Source organism: Diaphorina citri, unplaced genomic scaffold (genome assembly GCF_000475195.1).
Source record: "Diaphorina citri unplaced genomic scaffold, Diaci psyllid genome assembly version 1.1 scaffold479, whole genome shotgun sequence".
NCBI lineage: Eukaryota > Metazoa > Arthropoda > Insecta > Hemiptera > Psyllidae > Diaphorina > Diaphorina citri.
In genome coordinates, this window is record NW_007377914.1 from 166683 (window position 1) to 192619 (window position 25937).

General features: G+C 39.6%; 1 protein-coding gene and 1 long non-coding RNA gene across 2 annotated transcripts in view; both read left to right on the forward strand.

Annotated features, from left to right (window-relative positions):
• LOC103509256 (synaptogenesis protein syg-2-like) overlaps positions 1-18312 on the forward strand; it is a 38651-nt gene extending 20339 nt beyond the window's left edge. Inside the window, exons 7-10 of the mRNA XM_026823643.1 lie at positions 13589-13719; positions 15204-15363; positions 17600-17926; positions 18260-18312. Coding sequence (XP_026679444.1) covers positions 13589-13719; positions 15204-15363; positions 17600-17926; positions 18260-18312 — 671 coding nt within the window. The remainder of the gene's footprint in view (positions 1-13588; positions 13720-15203; positions 15364-17599; positions 17927-18259) is intronic.
• Positions 18313-22419: 4107 nt separating this feature from the next.
• On the forward strand, positions 22420-23274 carry LOC113467455. The gene is made up of 2 exons (XR_003391526.1): positions 22420-22478; positions 23204-23274. It is a non-coding gene; the product is annotated as an uncharacterized LOC113467455 (long non-coding RNA).
• Positions 23275-25937: the final 2663 nt, after the last annotated feature.

Consider the following 25937-nt stretch of genomic DNA (forward strand, 5'->3'; position numbering starts at 1 on the left):
ACTAAATCCTCCAATTAGGAAATTTTGTGATAATCTTTCAGAGTTTGATAGGTAGAGATGTCATTCTTGAAGTGTTCCCCTTTGACATTCATGACTCTTCTTTGGATATCAATCATGTTTTCTCTGATCTCTCTCCCTTCATTTCTCCCCTATTCCTTCTCTCTTTTACCTTTTACTTCTTCCTCCCGGTCTCTCTCCCTTTTCTGTTTTACCTTTTCCTTCTTCCTCTCCCTCCCATTTCTCTTGTGCTCCAATTTCCCTGCTCCCTCCTCTTCTCCTAACCTACATAAATTTACAACTATCTGCTAGTTTACTTTAGGTGCTTTACAAACAAGATGTTCTCTTTGATCATAAGACTTAGTTGGGTCGTACGCTTCGATATCTTGACTCTTCCTGGCCTCCCGGAACGCTCAATGTCAACGTTCATGTGTCTCTTGTGACATTCACACCAGTGAATGCTGTCCGTGACATTCATGTGTTTTCTATGACGTTCATGTTTGTGACATTCATTCATGCGTCTGTTTATCTTGATATTCACATTAGCTACTGTTAAACTGGAGTTAATTTTCTCTCTCTTTCTCCTCTTATTATGTGTATGAGAGTTCTATGTTATTGTGTATGATAATCTCGGGAGCATAGCAATAATAATATTGTACGTAATCTCATTCATTTTGCTTTCTCGCAAATAGTGAAGAGTACAGCAAGCTCGATAGTGAGACTATGCGTCTGTTTATCTTGATATTCACTTTAGCTACTGTTAAACTGGAGTTAATTTTCTCTCTCTTTCTCCTCTTATTATGTGTATGTGTATGAGAGTTCTATGTTATTGTGTATGATAATCTCGGAAGCATAGCAATAATAATATTGTACGTAATCTCATTCATTTTGCTTTCTCGCAAATAGTGAAGAGTACAGCAAGCTCGATAGTGAGACGAAAGGGATACGATGTCCCACATTGTTTTATAGCTGGGGTGCTCAATCTTTTCAGAGAAAGATCGACTTGAATTTTAAATACAGTCTTGCGATCGACTTACCTAATGAGAATCTTGACTCTGAATTCGATCTCAATCTTTTCAGAGAAAGATTGACTTGAATTTTAAATACAGTCTTGCGATCGACTTACCTAATGAGAATCTTGACTCTGAATTTGATCCCAAGTTTGGAGTAATCAGGTGTGTAAGATGATATTGCCAGGTTCAAACACTGCTGCAGGGTGTGCTGGTCGCAAACAACTTGAAATCAATCCGCGATCGACCGGTTGGGCAGCCCTGTTTTATAGGTTCTTTAATCCCTATTTTGCTAGTCTTTTCTTAGAACCATTAAATATTATTGTCTAGATTAAGAATATTTAAGATTGAGGCTTACCGACTTTCCCTTTTGTCATGGCACCTTTTCGGTTGGTATGCTTCACGTTGATTGGTTATACTTCACGTGTCGCTGCCTTTCCGTTGGTGAGATTGAAATCAGACTTCTAAGGTTGTTTGTTTCTTCAGAAAATTTGAATGCATCTTCGCCTACAAGGTCTAGTCTCATAACATATGTTCTTCTGACGGTGATGTCGCTGTCCAGTTAAGATCTGCGAACCCAGACAACTTTCCTGCAGCACAAAGTTGTAAGGTTAGGTGATTGCCCCAAAATTGACGCGACGCCGCGACGCTGGTTCAGTGAATCGCTAGCCTTCCCGGTTAAATGAAAAAATGTCCTTTCTATTAAAGCGAAAACACACTGTGCGATTTCCGGCACCACAATGGCTCCCGTCTTAAAATGTATAATTACGGCGAGACGCCCTTTCAATTTTTTGTACCCTCGCGAGAGAGCTTTTTTTATGCTTTTTTTTTTCTTTCCTTCTTCGAATTGTGAACCTCTTTTTTTCTGCTCGTCATCTTCATACATAATGCACCATATAACGAAAATAATGAGCAAGCCCCCAAGGTCTTTTCTATCTTCCTTTCCACTTCCTCTTAGTTTTTTTTTCTCTCTCTCTTCCATTTTTCATTATTTTTAATCCAATTTAGAGAGACTGTGTGATAATTGTATCACGAAGATGTTGCTTCCCCTGTTGTCTTGCTCCGTTGGCTCTTTTGTAATAGTGTTGAGGATTAGAATAAAGAGAAAAAGGGATAGAGTAGTGGTTTTCAAACTGTCAGGTCGTTAGCCCAGATCAAGTTCATGAATTTTTTATGATCCCCTATCAGTATCAGAGGAATAGGAAGTTACGTGGTGTTTTATGGAGACTGGCGAAATGGAACACCATGTAGTCACATTACCAGTAATTTAGGAATGAGAAAAAGCACTTAATACGAATAAATACTTGAGTTTCTATTAGAATTTATTGTTGTCTCTTGTCGTCTAACACCAACACCTTGTGGGAAAAGCCTGATGCCTGATGCTAGTCTGATGTCTAATGTTTTAGGAGGGGGGGGGGGAGGGGGGCGTAAAAAAAATTGCCAACTTTTGGAGATCCGATCTCTGAGGGTGAAAATGTCAATGCCCTCTACTCTCTCCTTATCCCATTCTTCCCAACGCACAATGGCGAAAAGAAGACGATGGAAAAGAACAACAATAATAAAAAAACTTTTCAGGCCTCAAAAATTTCTCGTCTGTCTCCCCCATTCAGCGACCTTCAGATTAGGAGTCCTCCCTTAACCATTTCCTCGGTTAGCTGTGGTCAGCGTGGTTGGGGATGATAAGCCATAAATATTAAATTCAGAGAGCTCTGAGATGAACGAAAAGGTCAAAACTTTACTGGAGGGAGGGACTATCAGACATTATAGGGGAGAAAAAGAGGGAGAGTTTCATAGGGAAGGCGGGAGGAAGAGAGAGAAAGTCTCCTCGGTTAAGTGGAAGGAAGAGGGAAGGCATTTCATAGGAGAGGGGAAGAAAGGGAGAGAGAGTTTTAAATTTGGGCGTCCGTCCGAGGGAAAAAGGGAAATGTAATAAGAAAGGGGACATTATTGGAAGGGTAAATAAGCAGATATAGGGCGATGAAAAAGGGATGAAATTATAACCTGTGGATAGAAATTGGATCGAGACCGATAGCGGGGGAATAAATAGGGCACAAGGGAAAGAGGGAACAATTTTGAGGATCCAAAGAGAGTTTAGAGGGTCCAGAGCACTCCAGACAGGTCGGCAAAGTAGAACGTAAACGTTGAAACAAGATTGTTTAAAAAATTTGTATTCCTTCGGGACTGCTCAGTTGTGAAGAAGAGAAAAACCAAGACGAAGAGGTGAGGATTAGAGGGGAGGGAAAAAAAGAGTGGTGAGAGGAGGAGGGGAGGGGAGAAGAAAGAGGTGAAAGGGAGAGAGAGGTGAAATGGAGGGGAGGTTAGAAAGGAGGAGAGATGAGAGGGGGAAAGCCTAGGTTGTAAGGCCAAGAGTTCAGAGCAAAACTTTCGGGGAAGTTTTGAGTTACAACTGTTTTCATCCAATAACGAAGATGATACGTAGGTACTTATCTGAGATGTTTTATTGCCGTTTGACTTTTATACGCTTCTTTTACAACGCTTATTTTGAAGTCTGATTGTAAAAAGCTTATCCTTGTCTTTCAAATCAATTTTCGACATACCTACTCGTAACATGAAGAGGAACAAGTTTTCGTGCTCCAAATATTAAATCAGAATGAGAACGTTACCTTGAGAACGTAACTTGTGGGTAAATCCAATGGTAGACCCAGAACTTATGGGTCTATCCAATGGGTAAATGTAGACCCATAACTTGTGAGTATATCCAATGAGTATATGTAGACCCATAATTTGTGGGTCTATCCAATCGTGGACCCATAACTTGTGGGTCTATCGAATGGTACACCCATAACTTATGTGGGTATATCCAAGGGTACAGACCCATAACTTATGGGTATATCCAAGGGTACAGTCCCATAACTTGTAGGTCTATCGAATGGTAGACCCATAACTTATGTGGGTATACCCAAGGGTACAGACCCATAACTTATGGGTATATCCAAGGGTACAGACCCATAACTTGTAGGTCTATCGAATGGTAGACCCATAACTTATGTTGGTATACCCAAGGGTACAGACCCATAGCTTATGGGTATATCCAAGGGTACAGTCCCATAACTTGTGTGTATATCCAATGGTGGACCCATAACTTATGGTTAGGTACCTATGTATATCCAAAGGGTGAATGTATCATAAAATAAAGTTTTCCGCCACTAATCTATCCGCCATTAGGTATTACCCTTTTGACGCAGTCTGGGAGGGGAGGGGTAAAAGCCGTAAAAAGTTACTCCTAATACCCATTTATAGTATCAGTAGCAGGTGCATAGTCAAATGGTGGAAGAGCAAGCCCCCTCCCCTCTCATCGGATCCATATCTCACACTCTCCCCTCCACCTCCCCTCCTCCCATTCATCTCGTTAAGATTAAAATTCCATCCAACCTTTGAGCAATAAAATACAGGGCGCGCCATAATTTAAAATAGCTGTGATGAATAGACGCTCTGTATTTATGCTAGACAGCTAGACTATAACTTTGGCAGCTGATTGATTCCGTTAGACTATAAATTTGGCGGTTGATTGGTTGTTGGAGGGCCCTGAATTGTCCTATCTCGTCTGCCTTGTAAGATTTAAGCGCTAGGTCGGGGGTTAGATTCCCGTCCGGGGCGGATTTTATCCTAAACGGGTAAGGTTCGTTGTCGGAACGGCTGGCTTTCTCCTATCCTGTGTTCCTTCTCTCGCTTTCGGGACGATAAGGCCTTGCAGTTACCTCTATCAAAAGCCTCTTTAAAAACAAGATCTTTTTTCTTCCGAGGTTGCTCCTTGTATAATCTGTAGAATATCTACCTGTTTGGGTTATTCTACATACTTTCGTTCTCCAGACTTCCTGGAAATACAAAATTATGTATTAGAGTAGAGATTAACAGAGGATTTTCCCTGCTGTTGCATCCCCAGGTTCATACATTGCATCACTTGGTATATTAGAGTCTAGATAGATTAATATTTTCCTAGAATTCCAGGGTAAGGAAATGTTTTTAGAAGTGTTCCAATTAGTCTAATCCAGTGTTTCCCAACCTGGGCGATATCGCCCCCTTGGGGGGCGATGGAGATTTTCATGGGGGCGATGAAGCCTTAGGGGGCGATATGGGGGGCGATCAATAAAAGGAGCAATAAAGGGGGCGATGGCTATCTAGGGGCAAAAATGTAAGTAAGTACCTACTTAGTTATTTTAGTCTTAAAAAATAAATCCGAAGAGAGAGAGAGAGAGAGAAAAATATTGCACGTGCGTCCGAGTTTTGCCGAGCAATCCCGAGATCCTGGTTTCATTCAGCTCCCCGATATTGCTTAGTTCCAGTGATGTGACAAAAATAAACTGGTATTTCCAATGTTGCGCTCTTTCACCTTCATTAAATCATTCATACCGGCCCACTACACTACACCATTGAGGTTGGCTATGTCACATAAGTAGACTTGTATTTACAGTGTTGTCTAGCTGTCAGAGTGTCAGCTCCATCAGACATGTGCTTACACTCAGAGTCAAAAAGTTTAGATTGTCTTCAGTGCCTAGAGGACATGCGAGATGATCTTCTTCTCTCTCGCGACACACGGCGGAGGGGCCCACTACACCATTGAGGTTGGCTATGTCACATAAGTAGACTGGTATTTACAGTGTTGTCTAGCTGTCAGAGTGTCAGCTCCATCAGACATGTGCTTATACTCAGAGTCAAAAAGTTTAGATTGTCTTCAGTGCCTAGAGGACATGCGAGATGATCTTCTTCTCTCTCGCGACACACGGCGGAGGGGGAGAAGCTTTCATCGCATGAAATTTGAATCTCGAACTTGAAATGAGATTTCGAAATTCCCGAAGTCGCTGGTGAGGCAGAAAGAAGAGAGAAAGAAAAAGGAAGACGAAGAAGAAGAAGAAGAAAAGGAGGAGGAGAAGTAAGAAGAAGAGGGAGCAGAGATGAAGAAGAAGAGATGATGAAGAAAAAGAAGAGATGAAGTAGAAGTAGAAGAAGAAGAAATGAAGCAGAATAAGAAGAAGAAGAGGAGGAGAGAGTAGAAGGGAATTTGAGAATGAGAAAGTAATGAAAGTAGCGTATCCCTTCTCCACTCCATGTCTCTCCCTCTTATCGTGTGCAAAAATATATGAAGGGATAAAGAGAAAAGCGAAGAGGGGAAAAGGGAGAAAAGCGAAGAGAGGGGAAAAGGGAATATTGTTTGGATATATATATATATAAATTCCAGTAGTCAACCGTGGAAAGTGACTGTACGTACAACCAGTTGAAAGTATAGTGGTTTATTAGACGTCGAATTAGGACATGTATCATTGTTCATTTATTTGCAAATTTTTTCGTCATTCTAATACGTCATACTGTTGCCACATCTACTGCACCCTTACCTTTGTGATGATTTATTCGTTACCCAAAGGCAGAAAAGCCAGAAACCTTTAAACCAAGTAATCCACCTCACCTTGTACTCTATTTGTCTTTTCGTTTGAATTAATTATTAAATTATTATCACCTTTAATCTTGATGATATCCCTACATGATTATCCAGCCCAAAAGCATAAGAAAATGTACAATATATCCAAAATGACACATTTTGTTATATTTAAATGACAAGATTGAGGTGTTCTTTTTCTGAGTTGTTCTATTGGTAATATTAATATGTATATCAAATCCTCCAATTAGGAAATTTTGTGATAATCTTTAAGAGTTTGATAGGTAGAGATGTCATTCTTGAAGTGTTCCCCTTTGACATTCATGACTCTTCTTTGGATATCAATCATGTTTTCTCTGACCTCTCTCCCTTCATTTCTCCCCTATTCCTTCTCTCTTTTACCTTTTACTTCTTCCTCCCGGTCTCTCTCCCTTTCCCTCTTCCCTTTTCTGTTTTACCTTTTCCTTCTTCCTCTCCCTCCCATTTCTCTTGTGCTCCAATTTTCCTGCTCCCTCCTCTTCTCCTGACCTACATAAATTTACAACTATCTGCTAGTTTACTTTAGGTGCTTTACAAACAAGATGTTCTCTTTGATCATAAGACTTAGTTGGGTCGTTATAATTAAAATGTTAAATGTGTTAGTAAGTGTTATCTTTAGAGAGAAAATTAGTAGATAAGCACTTCTTTTACTTACCCTATTCATGTTCATATACTGTCAGAAACAAAGTACTTCTAATGGTTTTAGGTACTAGGTACCTCACTGTTGGAAACCGAAAACTTTTCGGTACGTTCTCGTCACATTGGCTCAAAAAGGGTTAATGTGCTTTCTAATTTCTTTTTTACTTACGCTTCGATATCTTGACTCTTCCTGGCCTCCCGGAACGCTTAATGTCAACGTTCATGTGTCTCTTGTGACATTCACACCAGTGAATGCTGTCCGTGACATTCATGTGTTTTCTATGACGTTCATGTTTGTGACATTCATGATATGACATTCATTCTTGCGTCTGTTTATCTTGATATTCACATTAGCTACTGTTAAACTGGAGTTAATTTTCTCTCTCTTTCTCCTCTTATTATGTGTATGTGTATGAGAGTTCTATGTTATTGTGTATGATAATCTCGGAAGCATAGCAATAATAATATTGTACGTAATCTCATTCATTTTGCTTTCTCGCAAATAGTGAAGAGTACAGCAAGCTCGATAGTGAGACTAAAGGGATACGTTGTCCCACATTGTTTTATAGCTGGGGTGATCAATCTTTTCAGAGAAAGATTGACTTGAATTTTAAATACAGAGAAAGATCTATTGTGAACGTGTTGGGGTGATTAAAGATTATTGTCTAGATTAAGAATATTTAAGATTGAGGCTTACCGACTTTCCCTTCACGGCACCTTTTCGGTTGGTAGTTGGTATGCTTCACGTGTCGCCTTTTCCGTTGGAATTGAAATCAGCTTCTAAGTTGTTGTTCTCAGAAAATTGAATGCATCTCGCTACCATTCTTGCGTCTGTTTATCTTGATATTCACATTAGCTACTGTTAAACTGGAGGTAATTTTCTCTCTCTTTCTCCTCTTATTATGTGTATGGAGTTCTATGTTATTGTGTATGATAATCTCGGAAGCATAGCAATAATAATATTGTACGTAATCTCATTCATTTTGCTTTCTCGCAAATAGTGAAGAGTACAGCAAGCTCGATAGTGAGACTAAAGGGATACGTTGTCCCACATTGTTTTATAGCTGGGGTGATCAATCTTTTCAGAGAAAGATCGACTTGAATTTTAAATACAGTCTTGCGATCGACTTACCTAATGAGAATCTTGACTCTGAATTCGATCCCAAGTTTGGAGTAATCAGGTGTGTAAGATGATATTGCCAGGTTCAAACACTGCTGCAGGGTGTGCTAGTCGCGAACAACTTGAACACCAATCCGCGATCGACCGGTTGGGCAGCCCTGTTTTATAGGTTCTTTAATCCCTATTTTGCTAGTCTTTTCTTAGAACCATTAAAGATTGTTGTCTAGATTAAGAATATTTAAGATTGAGGCTTACCGACTTTCCCTTTTGTCATGGCACCTTTTCGGTTGGTATGCTTCACGTATCGCCTTTTCCGTTGGAATTGAAATCAGCTTCTACCTTGTTCTCAGAAAATTGAATGCATCTCGCTACAGCTAGTCTCATAAAATGTTCCTGACGGTGATGTCCTGTCCAGTTAAGTATCTGCGGTCGCCTTTTCCGTTGGAATTGAAATCAGCTTCTAAGTTGTTGTTCTCAGAAAATTGAATGCATCTCGCTACAGCTAGTCTCATAAAATGTTCCTGACGGTGATGTCCTGTCCAGTTAAGAATCTGCGAACCCAGACAACTTCCTGCAGCACAAGTTGTAGGGTGATTGCCCCAAATGACGCGACGCCGCGACGTGGTTCAGTGATCGCTAGCTCCCCGTAATGAAAAATGCTTCAATTAAAGCGAAAACACTGTGCGATTTTCCCACCACAATGCTCCCGTCTTAAAATGTATAATTACGGGAGGACGCCTTTCATTTTTTGTACCCTCCGAGAGAGCTTTTTTTATGCTCTTTTTTTTTCTTTCCTTCTTCGAATTGTGAACCTCTTTTTTTCTGCTCGTCATCTTCATACATAATGCACCATATAACGAAAATAATGACTTTCCTTCTTCGAATTGTGAACCTCTTTTTTTCTGCTCGTCATCTTCATACATAATGCACCATATAACGAAAATAATGAGCAAGCCCCCAAGGTCTTTTCTATCTTCCTTTCCACTTCCTCTTAGTTTTTTTTCTCTCTCTCTCTTCCATTTTTCATTATTTTTAATCCAATTTAGAGAGACTGTGTGATAATTGTATCACGAGGATGTTGCTTCCCCTGTTTCCATTTTTCATTATTTTTAATCCAATTTAGAGAGACTGTGTGATAATTGTATCACGAGGATGTTGCTTCTCTCTCTCTCTTCCATTTTTCATTATTTTTAATCCAATTTAGAGAGACTGTGTGATAATTGTATCACGAAGATGTTGCTTCCCCTGTTGTCTTGCTCCGTTGGCTCTTTTGTAATAGTGTTGAGGATTAGAATAAAGAGAAAAAGGGATAGAGTAGTGGTTTTCAAACTGTCAGGTCGTTAGCCCAGATCAAGTTCATGAATTTTTTATGGTCCCCTATCAGTATCAGAGGAATAAGAAGTTACGTGGTGTTTTATGGAGTCTGGCGAAATGGAACACCATGTAGTCACATTACCAGTAATTTAGGAATGAGAAAAAGCACTTAATACGAATAAATACTTGAGTTTCTATGTTGGGGGAGAAGAGTATAAGTTACTGGTGTTCTTCTTTCACAATCTTCACAAAGTGAACAAAGTTACGTCAGAATCTATCAGTATGTAAAAAGAAGAAGATGAGAAAGTTCTCTGATCTACGACACTGCTCTATTGAGACTCACATTCATCACGGCCGCACCCCCACAACCGCGACACTGGGGGATTATTTCCCTGGGGATAATAAAGCCACTATTGTGGGTTGCATTTCACGCAATGAAAACATTAATACAGCCGTTCCCAACTTATTTTACATCCAGGATGAAATTTCCAGGAGAAAATCCTTTCGACAGTATGACAGCTCGCGAATGTTCACTATCATCAATTTTGTAAATTTGTACACATGTACACTTATCCCCTATCAGTATCAGAGGAATAGGAAGTTACGTGGTGTTTTATGGAGACTGGCGAAATGGAACACCATGTAGTCACATTACCAGTAATTTAGGAATGAGAAAAAGCACTTAATACGAATAAATACTTGAGTTTCTATTAGAATTTATTGTTGTCTCTTGTCGTCTAACACCAACACCTTGTGGGAAAAGCCTGATGCCTGATGCTAGTCTGATGTCTAATGTTTTAGGAGGGGGGGGCGTAAAAAAAAATTGCCAACTTTTGGAGATCCGATCTCTGAGGTTGAAAATGTCAATGCCCTCTACTCTCTCCTTATCCCATTCTTCCCAACGCACAATGGCGAAAAGAAGACGATGGAAAAGAACAACAATAATAAAAAAACTTTTCAGGCCTCAAAAATTTCTCGTCTGTCTCCCCCATTCAGCGACCTTCAGATTAGGAGTCCTCCCTTAACCATTTCCTCGGTTAGCTGTGGTCAGCGTGGTTGGGGATGATAAGCCATAAATATTAAATTCAGAGAGCTCTGAGATGAACGAAAAGGTCAAAACTTTACTGGAGGGAGGTACTATCAGACATTATAGGGGAGAAAAAGAGGGAGAGTTTCATAGGGAAGGCGGTAGGAAGAGAGAGAAAGTCTCCTCGGTTAATTGGAAGGAAGAGGGAAGGCATTTCATAGGAGAGGGGACGAAAGGGAGAGAGTTTTAAATTTGGGCGTCCGTCCGAGGGAAAAAGGGAAATGTAATAAGAAAGGGGACATTATTGGAAGGGTAAATAAGCAGATATAGGGCGATGAAAAAGGGATGAAATTATAACCTGTGGATAGAAATTGGATCGAGACCGATAGCGGGGGAATAAATAGGGCACAAGGGAAAGAGGGAACAATTTTGAGGATCCAAAGAGAGTTTAGAGGGTCCAGAGCACTCCAGACAGGTCGGCAAAGTAGAACGTAAACGTTGAAACAAGATTGTTTAAAAAATTTGTATTCCTTCGGGACTGCTCAGTTGTGAAGAAGAGAAAAACCTCCTTTGAGGCGCTTTAACTCTGGAATACCAGGTCGTTCACGCCGCAATAATTTCCTTTCCCGTTCCTAGAAGAGTAATACTGTGCAGAATTGCAAAATTTGATGGTCCTCGAGTTGAGAAGCACTGGTTAGATAAATAAAAGACCACCCTGATGTTATAACTACTGTGACCACTGGACAAAAAACTTCCAGGTACCTTGAGTCCAAATGGAATAGCAAACATGGAAAAAAAAATGGCGATTCCAATGGGTGTGCAGTGATGAAAAATTAACTCGCGTGGTACCTACCTAAGTTAAGTGAACCAAATGTAGGGGAGTTCAAATCAGTAAATAGTGGAGATGGCAAAATTACAATGCAAACTGTATTGCACATTGCATACTTAATAAGAATCCAGGCGTTCATTCAATTTGAATTTGTGTAGGTACATCAGATAGAAGTCATACTCGTAGAAGACATATCTGGTTTATTTTATCTTTGACTTTTCAAGAAGGACATAAATACTCGTACTTATCAGTACCTACCTATGAAAATGAATGGTATTTTTTTTTTGCTTTGCTTTTATTTGGTGGCCGAGTCCACTATTTGGTGCAGTTGACCAACACGCTGTATATCCCCTACATTCAGTTTTCGAATTAAAAAGAAGGGGGACGAAGGCAAAAACTCGCGTGGTACCTAAGTTAAGTAAACCAAATGTAGGGGAGTTCAAATCAGTAAATAGTGGAGATGACAAAATTCCAATGCAAACTGTATTGCACATTGCATACTTAATAAGAATCCAGGCGTTCATTCAATTTATTTTTGTGTAGGTACATCAGATAGAAGTCATACTCGTAGAAGACATATCTAGTTTATTTTATCTTTCACTTTTCAAGAAGGACTTAAATACTCGTACTTATCAGTACCTATGAAAATAAATGGTATTTTTTTGCTTTGTTTTTACTTGGTGGACGAGTCCACTATTTGGTGCAGTTGACCAACACGCTGTATATCCCCTACATTCAGTTTTCGAATTAAAAAGAAGGGGGACGAAGGCAAAATGCTAGGCTGACTATAAAATTATCCTGACCTTGATAACTTTGAATAAATAATTGCTACCTAGTACCTGCCTTAGTACTCTTTTCAGATATAATGACTGCTAGCCGACAGTCAATGTGGGGGTAGGAACTAGGAATTTCATATGGGTTAATTGAAAATGCAGTAGGTAATTCGGACTTCTTTTTATGTTAGTAAATTTTCATGGACTTTTTTTTTTTTTTTTTTTTTTTCGTGTAAGACCACTGTATCCGTATCCTTATGTGGATCAAACCGCGGAATGAGGTCTAATGCCTTCGAAATACTGTTTACAAATCTTGATGTCTATTAGCTAATTGTTAAAACTCCTTTAGAGGTGATTTTTTTTTTTTTTTTTTTTTCCTTAATTTTGACTTGTGACTTTGGCACATCCACCAAACATTATTATTTTGTTCATTATCACTTTATTGCTGAATACCTAATCTAAAATGAATAGCTTATCTCTAAAGGAAATTTAGCTAACATAGTACCAGGCATTGTATTTACAAGGGACCTTCTGGAGTCTCCTGTCTATCTAGAACTACATAGATATACATTTTCATTTCTATATTCTGTTAGGCGGACTGTGGTTCATACAGGACAGTGGTTGCGCGGCCTTTAATTAAATGTATGTACAAACAATTGTATGGGGAATACTTTTTTTTTATATTTGCATTGAATTTCATTTTTACCGGGCCCCCATGTTCCTTTTGAATAATTTATTACTTCTAGCGACTCTCGACCTGTGGAGGTGTCTGAGGTTCAACCACAATCCATGCATCACTTTCCTTCTTTCCTTTACCACTCTTTCCGTGTCTCCTTTTGCTCTCGTGTTTTTCTCCCCTTTGACCTCTCCATCGCTTCTCTTCTCTCTTTTGCTCTCAGTGTATTTCTACAGGTACTTGGGTCTGTACGTCTGTACCTTTCAAAATTAGTTCCAGACGTGCTAGCTGAAAACAATCATTACCCCTTACTTTGTGTTTTTCTTGAATCTACTCAAAATATTCACTGCTTGAATTACACAAATATGCTTACTTAAAGGTTTTTTTAGCCCTGTAACCGAGAACCTTTAGGCCAGATTTACACGAAGTATACCTAAGAGATGTTCCAGATATGAGACCTTGTTTAGACTGATGGAGTAAAGGACTTTTCAGTTATATTTGCATTGAATTTCATTTTTACCGGGCCCCCATGTTCCTTTTGAATAATTTATTACTTCTAGCGACTCTCGACCTTACAATACCTCTACTCCTATTGTCCAACCATCCGTATTTGCTTTTCTTGTGCCTACCAGGTGCTTTTTTATGCATTAAACATTATTGTGCCTATTTCACACAACACACAATAGGTACATATCGAAGTACGGATGTTTACTGCTACTGTCCAGTTACATGTACAATAATGTATCTAATGTATCGTTTCCTGTTATTTCAGACGCCCCCAATGTCACCCTCAGGATGGGGTCCACACTGAATCCTGAAGATATCAAGGAAGGGGATGATGTCTATTTCGAATGCAATGTTCAGTCCAATCCCAAGTTCTACAAGTTATCCTGGTATCACAATGTAAGTTTTAACCCATCTTACTTTAGACAATGATGAACCAAACAGCTGCGAATTTGCATAGTCGAACCGGCTAGCCTAGTTACCTTGGAAGGTAGCACGTCTGCCTTGTAAGTCACGGGGTCCGCCCGGATCAAATTTTATCCTAAACTTCCCCATCTAGCACTTTCTGCTAGCCGGTATCGCATACACTACCTACATCACATCTAGGACTCAAGATTGAGTTGTAATTTATGTGGGTACTTGAATGGGCATCTGAGCACGTAAAAGGTGTCAGAACTGTCAGTGCAATTAGCCTTTTAAGAAGTACGAACTGATTTTATTTCCAAGGAAACATCAAAAAATGATTAGGTATATAAAAGTAAAAGCCCCCTATGACCTCTGCAAATGGGTCAATAAACGAAAGATTAACCCCCCTATTCCTTTATTTCCAAGGAAATATCAAAAAATGATTAGGTATATAAAAGTAAAAGCCCCCTATGACCTCTGCAAATGGGTCAATAAACGAAAGATTAACCCCCCTATTCCCATTTCTTCTTCTCATCCCATAGCGTCCATTACTTTCAACTTTAATTCTTCCATAACATGACTTCTCCGATAAACAACACTGGGGCTATTGTGTACGTTTCGATACTGGGCGAAAAAGTAACAAGAAACTAAAAATAACACAAAAGAAAAGTAATTTCCAGTGCCATAAGGGAGGAAAATGAGAAGGAGAAAAAAACTTCCCATTTTCTTCACATTTATGACTTCCTTACGTCCAAAGTTAAACCATTAGGCGTACGAACGGGAATTTCTGTATCAATAAGGAGGGAAAAAATAATAGAGGGAGAAAAAATAGAACAAAATAAATTTCATTTTTATCTTTCCGTGGATATTTATTTTATTCGTTCCTTCTCCATGATTTTTTACTTTCTTTCTATTAATAGAACTCCCTCGTTATCGCTCTCGTTAGGACCAGGGGACAATGAAGGGAAGAAAGGTAATTTCGCAATTGTAGCGTGTAAGAAATTCTTCCATCCTTATAAATGTCATTATCATTACACACGAAAAAATCTTTCCTGGTCACTGAAATAAGAAAAGTACCTTCAACAGATAAAAAGTTCCATTTCTGACTCTCATGGCCAAAATGACCCATAAACATGATTAGATATATTAAGTTAGTTTGTACTTTCCTTTCGGAATCCCCCCCTCTTCTGAAGTTCGTTTCCACTCTTTTGACGTAAAAGCGCCTGTACTAAACCATAGGAAATCCAAAATAGCGCGTTATCATCGGAATCGTACTACTATACTAATATACCTACACATTTGATTGATGTTGCTTCATAAACAATAGAATAGAATAGATTTTTATTTGCAGTTATTAAGTCCCCTCCCCCAACTGTGAAGAGTATAAGTTACTGGTGTTCTTCTTTTCAAGATGAATCTTTACAAAGTCACGTCAGAATCTATCAGTATGTCATAATAATAAACAATGTTCATTACAGGGTCAGGAGATTCATCAGAATATGAGCAGCGGCATAGTGGTCTCTCAGTTCAGCCTGGTGCTGCAAGGGATCACCAAACAGTTTGCCGGGGACTACCAGTGTTTGGCCGCCAATAATGAGGGCAAAGGCATGAGTAATCCCGTTACCCTCAAAGTCATGTGTACGTATAAAATATTCTCTCCCGCAGTCTCTGCACTCTGTGTATTTCTTATGGAGATTTTAGCGATCAAAAATTGATCATATCTCAGGATCGGTTTAGATGAACGGAAGGAAGGGACGATAGAGGAAAGTGACAAATTCAAACCTCATAGAGCTGAGAGCGAAAATCTACGTTATGCTCTACGCTCTCCGCTTCACTCTGATTTTACCCTTAGGAGTCTTAGCTAGGAGTTCGGAGAAGACCAACCCCATTGAAAGAGGAGATTGAAACTGCCGGGAAAAATGGGACGTTTTTACAACGTTACGTAAGTCAGGGGAGCGTGATGGACAGATTAATTATTAATCTATTAAGTGCTGAAAGTGGGTGTTATTGAACCCTTCAAAAAGCGATTAATCCTACGCAATAAATCGAGGTTTTTCAGCAGTAGATGCTACCTATACATGCTGACGGGACAATGTTGTTAACATTACTGTTTACTCTTCGAAAACAAAGGATAAAAGAATCAACCACAGATCAAAACGAAGCTAACACTTGCAGGAATAGTTCCTAGTTCATCAAAGAGAGCTCAGCACTTCCTAGCTCCTAAAAAGGGTGGGGTACCGTTTTGTCCCGTGTTCCCCTACTTGCTTTACTGTCTTCTACCTTACTCGAGATCCGCCTACTTGTTAGTCCCTTGTCAGTCCCCTGTCAGGAGTCATTTCCCATGAAGAAGCCTAAAAAGTAGGCGAAACTGGTTGCTATTTTTGTCCGCTAGGTAGCGCCACTATGCAAGCGCGTTAGCAGAGGAGCAGAAAGAACTGCGCAGAAATGTATGCGCACAAACACATTATTGCGTTGCCTGTGAGGGAGCTTTGCTCGGGACATTTGATGTGACGTCATCGCCTACGGGAGCGTATGCCGTGACGTCAAAGTCACGATATGTACACTTCATTTGACAAAATCTTCTAGAGATTATGACTCATAGAGCGTGCTTTTAGCAAATTGTGATGCCTTTGAAATTATCTTAAATATCTTATTACCTCAACAAATTATCTTATCTTTTAACCTCCTAGGATTTATTCGTTTTTTCTTGATATTCTTCAGAATGGAGGAGTTGCAAATGGGTAAAAATTATAAATAAATGGTCGATTCCTATGTAAAAAGTTGGGAAAAATCCAAATCTGAGGTCCGCAACTGATCTATTCGAGGATATACTTTTTTATGATTCGATGTTGGATTAAAATCCAATTAATATTTTCTTTCCAAATAATTTCCTTTTTTTTCCTTTGAGGCGCTTTAACTCTGGAATACCAGGTCGTTCACGCCGCAATAATTTCCTTTCCCGTTCCTAGAAGAGTAAAACCTACAATCCAATTACTATTTTCTTTCCAAATAATTTCCTTTTTTTTTCCTTTGAAGCGCTTTAACTCTGGAATACCAGGTCGTTCACGCCGCAATAATTTCCTTTCCCGTTCCTAGAAGAGTAAAACTGTGCAGAATTGCAAACCAGTCCAATCCCAAGTTCTACAAGTTATCCTGGTATCACAATGTAAGTTTTAAACTTTTAACCCATCTTACTGTAGACAATGATGAACCAAACAGCTGCGAATTTGCATAGTCGAACCGGCCATCCTAGTTACCTTGGAAGGTAGCACGTCTGCCTTGTAAGTCACGGGGTCCGCCCGGATCAAATTTTATCCTAAACTTCCCCATCTAGCACTTTCTGCTAGCCGGTATCGCATACACTACCTGCATCACATCTAGGACTCAAGATTGAGTTGTAATTTATGTGGGTACTTGAATGGGTATCTGAGCACGTAGAAGGTGTCAGTACTGTCAGTGCAATTAGCCTTTTAAGAAGTACGAACTGATTTTATTTCCAAGTAGATTTGGCGACAGGTACACCTAAACAGGTCTACCTAATAGTGTGTGTGGACATCAGGTATACCTGATCAGGTGTACCTCACGACACATCACTTACACCCTCTCTCCATGTGTTTTCAGGCCGTCCGTTCCCTCTGGTGAACTGCACCATCACAAACTACACCTACTTGAATGGGTATCTGAGCACGTAGAAGGTGTCAGTACTGTCAGTGCAATTAGCCTTTTAAGAAGTACGAACTGATTTTATTTCCAGGTAGATCTGGCGACAGGTACACCTGATCAGGTCTACCTGATAGTGTGTGTGAACATCAGGTGTTAGGTATACCTGATCAGGTGTACCTGTCTGGTCTACCTCACGACACATCACTTACAGCCTCTCTCCATGTGTTTTCAGGCCGTCCGTTCCCTCTGGTGAACTGCACCATCACAAACTACACAGACAGCGGTCTGGAGGTCGAATGCCTCGAGAGTTTCGATGGCGGCCTCCCCCAGAGTTTCCAAATGGAGCTCCTTCAATACCCCAGCCTCGTGTCCAAATATAACGTCACCACCACGAGGAGCCCGCCTATATTTGCTCTGTTTGGGATCGACACTAGTGCCACCTACCAGGTGAAAGTGTACGCAATCAACGCGAAGGGCGTGAGTGATCCGGTGGTGTTCGATCAGATCTACTTCCGCGGCGTCACCAATAATTATATCAGTAAGTATAAATATATCGATAATAATTATATCAGTGAGTATATCAGTAAGTATAAGTAGGTATATCAATAATTATTATATCAGTGAGTATATCAGTAATTATATCAGTGAGTACAAATATATCAATAATTATATCTGTAAGTATAAATTATCAATAATTACATCAGTAAGTATGCAGATTGCTTGGTATTTTTTCCCTCCCTTCGGTTAGAAAGAGAGTTGAACGGAGGGAAGGGACGATAGAGGAAAGTGACAAATTCAAACCTCATAGAGCTGAGAGCGAAAATCTACATTATGCTCTACGCTCTCCGCTTCACTCTGATTTTACCCTTAGGAGTCTTGGCTAGGAGTTCGGAGAAGACCAACCCCATTGAAAGAGGAGATTAAAACTGCCGGAAAAAATTAATCTATTAAGTGCTGAAAGTGGGTTTTATTGAACCCTTCAAAAAGCGATTAATCCTACGCAATAAATCGAGGTTTTTCAGCAGTAGATGCTACCTATACATGCTGACGGGACATCCTTCTTGCCTCCTTCAGCAAAACTTCAAAAACTCCAGGTGGCTACTTAATTGACCTAATAATCCTAATATCAGCTTCGCTAGGCAATTACCACCCTCATTAGGCGATCTTTCTACACTTGTCTAACCTTCTGAAATGTCATTGCAACATTGTATCAATTATTTTTTTCTCCCTGTCGAAGATATTGCTGACTCATATGAGAAATGGCTATAAAATATAATGAGCATGATGCGAATTGTGTATCGAGAGTGGGAAATAGAGGAGGAGGAGGAGGATGAAAAAATAACTCAAGTAAGGTGGTACCGATTACCCACACTCTAATACCCACCTCGATTAATTCGGACCTCTTTTGAAACTATGGAGTTCTATTGAGAATATGGGTTCCTTTCAGAGAGAAAAGTTCCATTGAGAGTCGTTTAGCCATTTAGCCATTGAGATATGAGTTCCATTGAGAGTCAATTAGCCATTGAGAGAAAATTTCCAATGAGAATTTTTCATACCAACCTACTTGACAAGACAGAAAACAGAATGAAAAAATAACTCAAGTAAGGTGGTACCGATTACCCACACTCTAATACCCACCTCGATTAATTCGGACCTCTTTTGAAACTATGGAGTTCTATTGAGAATATGGGTTCCTTTCAGAGAGAAAAGTTCCATTGAGAGTCGTTTAGCCATTTAGCCATTGAGAGAAAAGTTCCATTGAGAGTCAATTTGCCATTGAGAGAAAATTTCCAATGAGAATTTTTCATACCAACCTACTTGACAAGACAGAAAACAGAAGTACGGCTCGGAACAAAAGAAGTTGAGAATATGGGTTCCTTTCAGAGAGAAAAGTTCCATTGAGAGTCGTTTAGCCATTGAGAGGAAAGTTCCATTGAGAGTCAATTAGCCATTGAGAGAAAATTTCCAATGAGAATTTTTCATACCAACCTACTTGACAAGACAGAAAACAGAAGTACGGCTCGGAACAAAAGAATTGGAAGACGCCAAATAAGTTACCAAAAAACCTAAAAATACCGTAACTTTTTTTTTTAAGAAATAAATCTCTCTAACTCTCGAGGGAAAATTACAAAAAAAAAGACCAAAGGCTTCCCTCCGAAGAGGTTCCTAACAACATGGACATCTCTGTAATGTGTTCCACGAATGAAACATAAAGTAGCACTAATTGGGACATAAAAAAAGCATGCCCGACCTTTGTCAAAGGAAAACTCTGTAAGTACAAAGGTGGGGGGGGGGATAACGAACCTTATGTGTTAAGCCCAAGTTCGACCCGTTTTGGAATCGAACCCACGGCCTAGTGCTTACCAGACAGGCGCCCTGCTCTGCAAGCTAATTACGGTTTCCAATCAGTCTTTGAGTCTTATTACCGAATACTTGGACCTACAATCAGTCCTTGAGTCCTATTACCGAATACTTGGACCTGCAATCAGTCCTTGAGTCCTATTACCCCCACAACCTCCCCCTCCCCCCCTCTTCCTTTGTTTTTCACCTTTCCGCTGTTTGAACTTTCTTTAAAAGACAGCTTTCTAATTAAAACGAGTCAAATGAAAAGTTAGGTTGAACTTTGTTTATGAAGAAATTTCTAGTTCAGGCCAGATATTTGATTTATTTTTCTTTTTATTTCAATAAATTGATAAACACAGTCATTAGTGGAGATGAGTAAAGTTCACCTTGGTATGAGTGGTATTTATGGTGGTTACATAATGTCATAAATGACATCGTTCATGGAGGGCTGGAGGCCAACATTTCCTGAAGAATGGTTCATTTTGATCTGACGAAAATTTGGCCACAGTAGGTAATAGTAGGCAGTCAGCCGTTTCGAGAACGAACCTTATGTGTTAAGCCTAAGTTCGACCCGTTTTGGAATCGAACCCAGGGCCTAGTGCTTACGAGGCAGGCGTCCTACCCTACAAGCTAATTACGCTGGCCAATCAGTCCTTGAGTCCTATTATCGAATACTTGGACCTACAATCAGTCCTTGAGTCCTATTACCGAATACTTGGACCTACAATCAGTCCTTGAGTCCTATTACCGAATACTTGGACCTACAATTAGTCCTTGAGTCCTATTACCGAATACTTGGACCTGCAATCAGTCCTTGAGTCCTATTACCGAATACTTGGACCTACAATCAGTCCTTGAGTCCTATTACCGAATACTTGGACCTACAATCAGTCCTTGAGTACTATTACCGAATACTTGGACCTGCAATCAGTCCTTGAGTCCTATTACCGAATACTTGAACCTACAATCAGTCCTTGAGTCCTATTACCGAATACTTGAACCTACAATCAGTCCTTGAGTCCTATTACCGAATACTTGAACCTACAATCAGTCCTTGAGTCCTATTACCGAATACTTGAACCTACAATCAGTCCTTGAGTCCTATTACCGAATACTTGAACCTACAATCAGTCCTTGAGTCCTATTACCGAATACTTGAACCTACAATCAGTCCTTGAGTCCTATTACCGAATACTTGAACCTACAATCAGTCCTTGAGTCCTATTACCGAATACTTGAACCTACAATCAGTCCTTGAGTCCTATTACCGAATACTTGAACCTACAATCAGTCCTTGAGTCCTATTACCGAATACTTGAACCTACAATCAGTCCTTGAGTCCTATTACCGAATACTTGAACCTACAATCAGTCCTTGAGTCCTATTACCGAATACTTGAACCTACAATCAGTCCTTGAGTCCTATTACCGAATACTTGAACCTACAATCAGTCCTTGAGTCCTATTACCGAATACTTGAACCTACAATCAGTCCTTGAGTCCTATTACCGAATACTTGAACCTACAATCAGTCCTTGAGTCCTATTACCGAATACTTGAACCTACAATCAGTCCTTGAGTCCTATTACCGAATACTTGAACCTACAATCAGTCCTTGAGTCCTATTACCGAATACTTGAACCTACAATCAGTCCTTGAGTCCTATTACCGAATACTTGAACCTACAATCAGTCCTTGAGTCCTATTACCGAATACTTGAACCTACAATCAGTCCTTGAGTCCTATTACCGAATACTTGAACCTACAATCAGTCCTTGAGTCCTATTACCGAATACTTGAACCTACAATCAGTCCTTGAGTCCTATTACCGAATACTTGAACCTACAATCAGTCCTTGAGTCCTATTACCGAATACTTGAACCTACAATCAGTCCTTGAGTCCTATTACCGAATACTTGAACCTACAATCAGTCCTTGAGTCCTATTACCGAATACTTGAACCTACAATCAGTCCTTGAGTCCTATTACCGAATACTTGAACCTACAATCAGTCCTTGAGTCCTATTACCGAATACTTGAACCTACAATCAGTCCTTGAGTCCTATTACCGAATACTTGAACCTACAATCAGTCCTTGAGTCCTATTACCGAATACTTGAACCTACAATCAGTCCTTGAGTCCTATTACCGAATACTTGAACCTACAATCAGTCCTTGAGTCCTATTACCGAATACTTGAACCTACAATCAGTCCTTGAGTCCTATTACCGAATACTTGAACCTACAATCAGTCCTTGAGTCCTATTACCGAATACTTGAACCTACAATCAGTCCTTGAGTCCTATTACCGAATACTTGAACCTACAATCAGTCCTTGAGTCCTATTACCGAATACTTGAACCTACAATCAGTCCTTGAGTCCTATTACCGAATACTTGAACCTACAATCAGTCCTTGAGTCCTATTACCGAATACTTGAACCTACAATCAGTCCTTGAGTCCTATTACCGAATACTTGAACCTACAATCAGTCCTTGAGTCCTATTACCGAATACTTGAACCTACAATCAGTCCTTGAGTCCTATTACCGAATACTTGAACCTACAATCAGTCCTTGAGTCCTATTACCGAATACTTAAAGTACGGTATTTTGCCTCTATGTAGAATGTAGATATAGACTTGTAGAGCACACTCGAAAATACGGTCCTTGTTATCGTAGGTAGGTAAGAATGTGCACCCCGCTCAGTGTGGGCGATGAAGATCCTGATGTCATTCCGAGCAAATATGGTACGTCCGGGCCTGTTTTATCGTACACATTGTCACGGTATAACTGCTAGGGTCTTTAGAGATACACACATATTTAAAATGTTAACAGATTGTTCTAAACTGAAAGTCTAATCTAAAGCACTACTTAGTACTTTTATGTATACGTACATATTTGTACGGTATTTTGCCTCTATGTAGAATGTAGATATAGACTTGTAGAGCACACTCGAAAATACGGTCCTTGTTATCGTAGGTAGGTAAGTAGACCTTTGTAAGGTATTTTGCTAGAAAACTGTTGTTGAAGAATGAGGAAAAAAATTACAATCTCTTCTGCTTCTATGTATATCTGTTATACCTACACCTCCCTCTGTACGCTAGGTAATTTTTCTAGAAGATCGTAAGGACAATCCGATTCCCTTTTCTGCAGAAAAATGTACAATCTCTTCTGCTTCTATATCTGTTATACCTACACCTCCCTCTGTACGCTAGGTAATTTTTCTAGAAGATCGTAAGGACAATCCGATTCCCTTTTCTGCAGAATAAAGTACAATCTCTTCTGCTTCTATATCTGTCATACCTACACCTCCCTCTGTACGATAGGTAATTTTTCTAGAAGATCGTAAGGACAATCCGATTCCCTTTTCTGCAGAATCGCTGCATTTCTTAATACCTAATCTAATTTTAGACAGCAACTTAGCGTTAGGCTACCGCAGCAGTTCCTGATACCACTATGTTTTGATTTACAGAGAGGAGGCCCCTGAAGGGTTTCATGAAGATTTACAAAACTCCCCCTCAAAGGCGACGCCAGAAGGAGGAAGAAAAGAATTCCAGTTCTGTGATCATGAATCACAATCATGTCAATCACAAGGACAGTTCACTACTTCTGACACAGGGTGTAGTTCCTACCATCAATAGTAAAGTAAGTTCACTTCTGACAGAGTGTAGTTCCTACCATCCATAGTAAAGTAAGTTCCTCATTTTTGGCGCGAACAACCTACTGTCCGTAATAAAATTGTTAAAGCGCCTTAAAGGGAGGGAAAAGTTCATCAACAGATCAATACCTAGTTCCCATCCCAGTTAGCCTTAGGTACTCCTTGAAGGACATCTATTCTATTCGAAACCTCTTCAGAAGAAAAGGTTTTGACTCCCTAATAATTATCATGTTTGAGCTTGAGCTACCTCTAGGAAGGGAATAGAGAAATAACTTCCCCGCATTGTTCAAAATGTTCAATTTTTTATTTCAAGGTTTTCCGAAGAAAACGCGGTACCATTTGGAAAATGAAACAACAAGTTACCTATACGATACAGAATTGTGGTGAAGCGTTCCTCTTTGTGATTTTCCTGGTTGTGTTTTTCCGGGAATTGCAGCTAGTTATCCCGTGAAATCTCCGTAGAACATGGTAATTTACTAGCACGTTGCCCGTACCCCGTACTGTTACTGTATTGAGTTATTAGGTACGGTGCAACCTATATTATACGGACAATAGTTTGTAACGAGCTGTCGATGAGAAAAACAGAACCATTAGGTGTTCTTTATGGGACCAATAGCCTTCTCCTAACCCTCCCCATGTCCATCCCAGTTCTCTCCACTTTTCTTCACTCTCTCTCTCTCTCTCCCTCCTCCGCGTCTTCCAATTTCTCTCTCTCTCCTTCTTTCCTCCTATTTCTTTACTCTCTTTCTATCCTCTTTCTCAATTTCTCTCTCTCTCTCCCCCCGTTTTTCTCCTTTTTCTTGATTCTCTTCTAATCTTCTCTATCCCCCCTCCCTATCTTCTCCCTCCCCTTCACTCTCTCCCCACCCTTGGCAATCTAGGGTAGAAAATTGAGGTAATTTATAATATTACCGCTCCACATGTTACTGGTTACCTTGCTTTTTATTACCTCTCTCCTTATTTTCGACCATCGTTATCGTTTATCTTTCCAGTTAACCCTTCCTTGTATTATCCTTCCTTCTAAAGTATCATTCCTTGTACTTATCCTTCCTTGTAGAGTATCCTTCCTTGTATTTATCCTTCCTTGTAGGTACCCTTCCTTGTATTTATCCTTCCTTGTAGAGTACTGTTCCTTGTAGGTACCCTTCCTTGTAGGTATCCTTCCTTGTATTTATCTTTCCTTGTAGGTACCCTTCCTTGTATTTATCCTTCCTTGTAGGTACCCTTTCTTGTATTTATCCTTCCTTGTAGGTACCCTTTCTTGTATTTATCCTTCCTTGTAGGTACCCTTTCTTGTATTTATCCTTCCTTGTAGGTACCCTTTCTTGTATTTATCCTTCCTTGTAGGTACCCTTTCTTGTATTTATCCTTCCTTGTAGGTACCCTTTCTTGTATTTATCCTTCCTTGTAGGTACCCTTTCTTGTATTTATCCTTCCTTGTAGGTACCCTTCCTTGTAGAAATTTTTCCTTGTAGGTACCTACACTACCTACCCCTCCTTGTAAATATCCTTCCTTGTAGGTATTCTTAGGGAAAGTACCTATTGCAATCGGTCCAAATTTTCAAAGTCGGGAAATGGGTGGAAATATCCGTTTTATAGGGTCCCCTGAGTTTCATTGGGTTCCCTGTCCAATTACATTGTAGGTCACAGAAATAGAACGTTGATAGGAAGCCTAGGTAGGATAGGAATTAATATTCTATAATATCGAACCCACAACCTCTCCCTCCCCCCCTCTTCCTTTGTTTTTCACCTTTCCGCTGTTTGAACTTTCTTTAAAAGACAGCTTTCTAATTAAAACGAGTCAAATGAATTTGTCGTAATATTAGGTACCTATCGAAGCGTTTTATTATGTTTTCATAACATTTGCCCTCGAGTGGATTTCTCCATTAGGTACAATATACCTAAAAGAAATTTCTAGTTCAGGCCAGATATTTGATTTATTTTTCTTTTAATTTCAATAAATTGATAAACACAGTCATTAGTAGATGAGTAAAGTTCACCTTGGTATGAGTGGTATTTATGGTGGTTACATGATGTCACAAATGACATCGTTCATGGAGGCCAACATTTCCTGAAGAATGGTTCATTTTGATCTGACGAAAATTTGGCCACAGTAGGTAATAGTAGGCAGTCAGCCGTTTCGTACCTACACCTACATATATTATTTTCCTTCCTATAGGATAAGGAAAGTAAAAAGGAGCAGACATTCTCTACTGTCTTCTTCTTTATAAAAAAAAAGAAAAAAAAAATATCGTGTCATGTTATGTGACAGCAGTGTACGTTTCTTGTTACATGTATGTATTGTTTATTCCGTTCAGATATTCCGCTTTTCTGAAGCTACTAAACCATAGGAAAGATGGCGCATCGGAATCAGTTCCGTTTCCGAAAGGAAAACACAACCTACATATGTTGTTAATTTATCTCTGTTACATCCTGTTGAATTTGGTTTTCTTTGCATAGATATCTATTAATTATGTTGATTTTTTTTTTACCACTGTGAACATGAGATTTTCTCATAGAGACTAACTCTCCTAGTAAATTTGTTCAT